Source organism: Mesitornis unicolor, unplaced genomic scaffold (assembly GCF_000695765.1).
Source record: "Mesitornis unicolor isolate BGI_N332 unplaced genomic scaffold, ASM69576v1 scaffold22109, whole genome shotgun sequence".
In the NCBI taxonomy this organism is placed as follows: Eukaryota; Metazoa; Chordata; class Aves; order Mesitornithiformes; family Mesitornithidae; genus Mesitornis; species Mesitornis unicolor.
This window is the reverse complement of record NW_010208267.1, coordinates 37,027-44,230: the sequence shown is the minus strand read 5'-3', so window position 1 is coordinate 44,230 and position 7,204 is coordinate 37,027. Positions and strand designations below refer to the sequence as shown.

Below are 7,204 nucleotides of genomic sequence, written 5' to 3'. Positions count from 1 at the left end.
CTCTTTCTCCACAATGCTGAAAATAATTGTATTGTGGTTGCAGAGCATTTCTCACTAACACTGTGCACCACTCAATACCACATCAGGAATAGTATCTTTTCTTGTGGGATTTGCTGATTGTTTTGAAAACAAAATCACTTTGTTTTCTCTGATGTTTTTTTGGTTTGGGTTGGCTTGGGTTTGTTTGGGTTTTTCCCCCCCTCTGCACCTCATCAAGATGAAGCATTGGTGCAGGTTGATAAAGGTAGCTGGAATCTCACACTCCTGAACTTGCAGCTCTCAATCTGGTTTCACAGTTTCTGATTACTACTATCAAACTTACCAGGAAGCCATATAATATATCTATCTATATTGTATTTTCATCTACAAGGATATTTCACTGTGCTTCTGTCTCCTTATTATATAAAGCTGCAATACTTTATATAATCCTTCATGCACTCTACCACTGCCTCACCTGTACATTCTATTCTGTCATTCCTCTAAATCTGGTAGCATTGCATGCTCCTTCAAGATCACCAGGATCCCTGCCTTACAGGGGTAATCTCTTGGTTCTAATAATTCTTGTTCTCCTGCCTTCGTGTTTAGGCTTCTCATGTTGGTGTAGAAGGATGTCTGACTTTTGCTCTCATTGAATTTTAGCCACATCCACCTCATATGTTATGTCCATCTGAACAGGTTGCTTTTCCTGACCTTTCACTTTCCCCAACTCCTAGTTGAAATGCCCTCTAAACATTTCAGTTTTCATTTGCCAGCACCTTGATACTGATTCAGGTGCATCTCATTTTTCTTGTCTCAAGAGGTTCCTTGCCTGCCAAGGTGCTTGTTACCTGCACCACATCCCTCATGGACACGTGCAGGCTATGGTCTCTGCATGCATCTCAGCCCGTGCACAGGTCATTGGCAGTATTTGAGATTGAGTGAGTGCTGTTCCTCACATCCCGGGCTTGTCTCCTGGCTGCAAGCTTCAGTAATCCAGCCTGGAGAACATCACCTCCCTACATCCCTACACATCCCTACATCAGCAGTGCCAGCAGGTACCTGTGCTGCCTGCTCCTCCACTGCTCCCCAGTTTAACCCATCTAAACAACCTTCACTGTACCCTGGATGTTTGCTTTCATGTCTAGCACAGTTTTGCTGTGCCACTGCTTTGTTTTGTTAGAGCAAGCTGTGAAATAGTTTTCTGTCAGCTCAACTTGAGGTGATGGAAAGGTGATGCTGAGAAATGACCCAGCACTTAAATTTATGTTTGTTTTGTTAATCACTTGTTAATTTGGAGTACAAAGCAAATGAAAGTGGAGAGATGGGATTTCTTTCTTTGAGAAGGAGATAGTTTACGAACTGCTTTGGTAGCTGAACACTTAAGTCCAGATTAATGAAAATTTTAAGAAGTGGAGAGAGCTTCTACAGTTCAGAGGGGAATGTCTTTGCTATCATGGTTTTGCCCGTAAAATTATATGCACCGCAACTCACAGTGATCTGTTACTGAAGAGATGTACACTTACACATTTGAAATAGTAGTTACTTAGAATAAGTATGTTATTCAGATTTAATTCCTGTGATACCACTTTCAGTTTATTACAAACATTACTGAAGTATGCTGAAATAGGAGAGAACTGGGGGCTCTTTAAGTGGACATAACTGTGTCAGGCTTCAGTTTGTCCTTTCTTCATTTTGAAGGACTTTGGCAATAATTACGTTGCGGTAAAAGACCCAGTGTAGGAGGTTGAAAACTGAGCTACTTTATTGCCGTCGTTTTTAAAGTGTGTATAAAAATAGACTTCATTAGTAACTGAAAACTGGAATATCTGTTTAAGTGTAATGCCACTGTCACAATTTTGTTAAGGGGCAAGGCAAATAATTTGAAATAGTGGAATTAACTTCTCTGGCAGCATTAAAAGGAAGGTGGTCTGAGGCATTTGTATGCCCCTTCTCAGTTACGGATGTATCTGTGTTTTGGAGCTTCTCTCCTTCTCTCACTTTGCCTGGTAATGCTGATAATTCACAACAGAATTAATTGGCTTGTAAGGAGTTGAAAACTGGTAGAATTTCATGGAAGCAGGAACAAGGAAAACACTCCCAAAATACTCATTTGCAATTAAAAACTCTGTGAATCCAATTCATTTCCTGGAGGCTGTTGCACCCCACTCCTTAATCCTAATTCTGCACCAAATCCTTCAGTCCTGTGTTAGTGTGAATCCTTTCCCGCAGAAGGAGCACCAACGTTTCACAGTTTTAAGAGCAAAAATGCTCAATCCACCTTACTATTTCCAGTTCCTTCTGCCGTGGTTGGTCACTAGGAGCATTATAAACATTCTGCACTTGTATCTGTTATTTAGCCAGATAGAGTTTTATTAGGTAATTATCTCCCACACAAAAGTCAGTCCACTTGGCTCCCACACAAGTGGTTAGTGTTCATTTAACCCAAATCATACTCGGTTACTGATCAACTAATGCTGTTCCCAATATAATGTTTGATTATAATGCAGGATGTTTTGTCTTTTGAAGGAGAGTTCAGGCTTTCTTGTCCCTGCTGTTAATTATAACGAATTCTGGCAAGTTCAGAGATCTGAAAAGCCTGTCAGATGTCCCTGAAGTTGGATGCAATTTGCACATGACAAATTGCTTCAATAAAATTTTGCTTCTTAGCTTAATTACACAAGTCTCTTAGGAGTAAAGCTAATGTGAAATTACAGGTCACAGGACCACCACTAAACCTTTAGAGGTTGTGGTGATAAAATCCAGCTGTTTCTCCTCAAAAACTGCCTCTCAATATGTTGTTCTTATTCAGTGGTGTTCTTATGTGATTGCAGTGACATTGTGCATCTAAAAAAAAAAAAAAAAGTAAATTGATTAGTTGCATTAAACCATTACATGGATTGGAGAATTAAAGAGTAGTCAGATTCCCTGCCTTGCTTGATTGCATGCATTGCAATGTCATCTGCAGATGCCCAGGCTTTGGATAAGACAGCCTTGAATCGATGGGTGGCACTCGTGGCCCTCTCTAGGGGATCACCCGCAGCTGAGATCTCACAGCCTTCAGCGAGGCCACACTGAGTCTCAGACTGCAAGGGAGAGTGAGGGTCAGAGAGTGTTGAGGTTTACAAAGGTGGGAAATCAAGACGATGCTCTGGGATCTTCACATATGGGGACTCAGTTTAGTCTGGTTGAAGACCAGTGTAGGAAGTGGTGAGAACCAGCTTGCACTGGGACTTGGGCATAAGGTAGAAAACCAGCAGCGACACTTAGGTATTTGTGAAGCATTTTTTGCTTCCTAAGCAGATTTGTAGAGTTGCTACATTTCAGCTTTGATGGGGGAAGGTGTTTCTTTTTAAATAGTTATGTTTTGTTCCTGTTTTGTTAGCTAGAGCTTATTACTGATAATGTAGTCTGTTGCCGTCTTTAAATATCCAGTATCCAAATATCAATGTTTTTTAAGCAGCATAACATTAGTTTTTAAAATACCATATACCAATAATGCTATCTCATTAAGCTTAGAATTTTGCTTAGTTTATAATTTTCCTTAATAATTATAGCTGAGGTGATAAATAACATCAGGAAAGAGTTGTTTGCTCCTCTGCAGAACAACCTATGGGCTATGGAGCAAAAGAAACATACTCTATACAATACACAGAATGTTTGAAATATCTTTTAAAGCTACATCTTCAGCCCTAGCTGAATATGCTTTTTGTAGGAGTCTAGTACAAAAGAGACCACATCATCTGGCTTCCAGGCATTTGTTTTCTAGATACAGTTTTGCATATTTTTAGACTGTTCCACTTAATGGCACTCCAAAAGAGGATTTGTACATCAGTGAACATTATAAGCATTTAAGACACAGATAATACGTCTGTCATTTTAAAATACTAACAGCATGCTTTTAAGCGCTCATACAGTGCACAACCTTCATATAGTGGCCTGGATAGTATCCTTAGAGAAACAGATCTGGAAAACCCTTCCTCACCATTAAAAACAAGAGGAAAAACCTGCTTTCAGATGCATGAGCACTGATTTCTTCGTGGTTAGTAAAAACATTGCACATAAACCTGAAGACAATACCTGTACCCCCTGTCATCCTGGACCTCCGAGTACTTACCTTGCTGCCGTCTAGGAGCTGTGGTTAGGACACAGTCTTACCAGAAGCTCTCTGGTGACAGTTGTGTTCGCTGCTGCATGGCTGAGAGGGGGACTTGTTTCTGGTTCACCCGTTTCATCGGCTGATGTTGCACGGGCCGTGTTGCTCCCTTGGCGCTGCAGTGTGGTTCAGGGAAGGGCTCGCTCTGCCCGAGCTCTGGACAGAACTGCACACGGCACCTTACACATTTTTTACATCAAAATGCTGTAAGACTTTACTGATCTCTTCATTTCTTCTCCTTCCCCTCTACAAGTGCACAAACACATGAACAGGCTTTGAAAATTCTTTAATTCAGTTTCAAGTATTTAATAAGGATTGCTTTTACAGAAAAGTCCTTTAATATAAATAATCCTGTAGAGAAGAAAAACAAATGGGGATATCTGCTTTGGCAGACAATAAATATGTACATGCAGTGACAATTATTTTGCACAGTCATTCCTCATGATACCCTTAACAGTTATGGATCAGAGTTTTCAGTACATCTGCACTGCTGTCTGAAAAATGCCAACAGCCTAAAAGGACCACCTGGTCTGTGTTAAATTTGTTGCCTGTCTGTCTTTTAGGAAGACACTTCTGATCCCTTTTCAAAATATGAAGGTTGTCCAAATTCCCAAGGACTTCCAATCCTCACATTACGCATCTCTTTGTATAGGGATGCGCTGGTTACTACAATACCCCGTACTTCTGATAAATGCAAATGATGACTAATACACAAATACTGGTGTTTTTTTCATCCCATGTGCAGTATTGTTACCACTTCTTAGTTGTAAGAAATCCCACAAGGCTATTTGAGTAATGGAGTTTTGTTTGTAATTAATGCTTGCTTGCTACATTTTTTTAGGGACAAATTGAGGAAATGGAGGAGGGGGTTGCAATAGCGCTGTCTCAAGCTTTGTAAGACAAGAAAAATGAAGGGATGCAAAATGGAAAGCACCATTTTGTTCTGAGTCTTTTGTCCTGTTATAATTTAATTACACGTTATTACTTAAACTGAAGTCCACTTCCTCCTGGAGATACTTTGGGAAATCACTGTCATTCTGATTTTGTCATCTAGGAGCAAAAGAAGTTCAGATTTCAAAAAGAACAAGCAAAGGGGATTGCTAACTTTAATCAAAATTGCAGGCTGGATAACTTTGCAACATCAAAGTTACTGCCTCCTGCACTACAGAATGAGTAGATTGTTGCTGAGGTAGAAGTGTAACATTTTCAAGCACAGCATTTTACAGTTAGCAGGATGCATTTTAGAACAATTTTTCCTTGCTGCATGTGGTAAGGAGCCACCATTTCATAGAATCATCGAATCATTATGGTTGGAAAAGACCTTTAAGATCATGAAGTCCAACCGTTACCTAACTCTACCATGCCCATTTTAAACCATGTCCCTGAGCACCATATCTAGACAGCTTTTAAGTACATCCAAGGATGGTGATTCCACCACTTCCCTGGGCAGCTTGCCCCAGTTTTTGACAACCCCTTCAGTTAGAAGTTTTTCCTCATGTCTAACCTAAACCTCCCCTGGGGCAACTTGAGGCCATTTGCTCTCATCCTGTAGGTTGTAACTTGTGCGCAGAGACACCCACCCACCTCTTTCTACACCCTCCTTTCAGGGAGTTGTAGAGAGCGATAAGGTCTCCCCGCAGCCTCCTTTTCTCCAGACTAAACAACCCCACGTCCCTCAGCCGCTCCTCATAAGACTTGTTCTGAAGACCCTTCACCAGCTTTGTTGCCCTTCTTTGGACCCTCTCCAGCCCCTCAATGTCTTTCTTACACTGTCATGCCCAAAACTGAACACAGTGCTCAAGGTGCAGCCTCACCAGTGCCAAGTACAGTGGGACACTCACTTCCCTAGTTCTGCTGGCCACTCTGTTCCTGATGCCTTTGGCCTTCCTGGCCACCTGGGCACTCTGGTGGCTCGCATTCGTCCGGCTGTTGATCGCAACCCCAGGTCTCTTTCTTCTGGGCAGCTCTCCAGCCACTCTTCCCCAAGCCCATAGCATTCAGAAGTGTGTAGGCCAAATGACTTCCAAGTTCAGTGAAGTGCTGAGGATCCAAACATAAAGAGAGGAGGCTTGAAAACTGGAGTAGTCTTCCAAGGCACTCACAGCTTCGAGGTCAGATTTTCAGTGCATTTTAGACAAAAGCTCTGCAATGTTTTTGTAACTCTATCCTGTTATTTTGCTCTCTTTTTAGAGTTTCTTTGCAAGGAATGCCCCAGAGTTCATATTTTCATTGATCGAATCGAACTGAAGGACATTCCAGAAGAGCAGATGTATATGAGAAGGTGGCTTCACGAACGTTTTGAAATAAAGGATAAGTGAGTAGCAATATGTAGAACTTTCTGTTTCAAAAAGCTGTCTTACTGCTTCTGTATTAACAGATGTAGCTATGATTTCTGTGTTAACAGCAGTGCAGGCTGTGAAGAGAGGTGGTGTTGGATACTCCTGTGCATATTTTGTATAACCACCTTGTGATTAAAGCTTTTGTTTGGGATTCCTGAGTTTTAGACCTTCCTTAGACTGAAGAGGCATGAATCCAGGTTCTGGGCAGGACTCATATTCACCTGAATACTCTCCATTTATCTTCTTGTAGCTGAGTTATGCACAGCCAGGAATAATGTAAGATGCCTGTTGCAGACAAGAAAGCAAAAAGCAGTTTGATTCTAGCCTTGTAAACAGCATTAGGTTAGAGGTAGAAAGGGGCAGGTGTTGACTTAATCTCTTCTGCCCAAATTGTTCATGCATCTGCCATCAGACAGCAACTGGATAAAACCAGAAGTAACCCCGAGGTCCCTGCCTTCAGTGAGGAAATGAGGTGAAGTACAAGTTGAGTCTGTCCATCTTTGAATCGTGGCAGAACTGAAGTGCCTGGCTCCCTCCAGCATCTCCAGATAAGGTCATTAGTGAGCGTAGGTAACAGATCCTGGGGGACCTTGTGCTCCAGAGGAACTTTGTCCCTAAATGTGAGATTTAAGTATTTTTTGAGAGGTGATGGTTTAATTTACCACATCCAAAGTCCAGCTTAAGGGAGAAGAATCAGTTTATTTTATAAATCCTTGAATATGTTGTGTGAGAG

General features: G+C 41.4%; 1 protein-coding gene across 1 annotated transcript in view; it reads left to right on the top strand.

The window, feature by feature from the left end:
* Positions 1-7,204, top strand: part of AGPAT5 (1-acylglycerol-3-phosphate O-acyltransferase 5) — a 37,373-nt gene that overhangs the window by 28,875 nt on the left and 1,294 nt on the right. Inside the window, exon 6 of the mRNA XM_010192450.1 lies at positions 6,323-6,446. Within this exon, the coding sequence (XP_010190752.1) occupies positions 6,323-6,446 (124 nt within the window). The remainder of the gene's footprint in view (positions 1-6,322; positions 6,447-7,204) is intronic.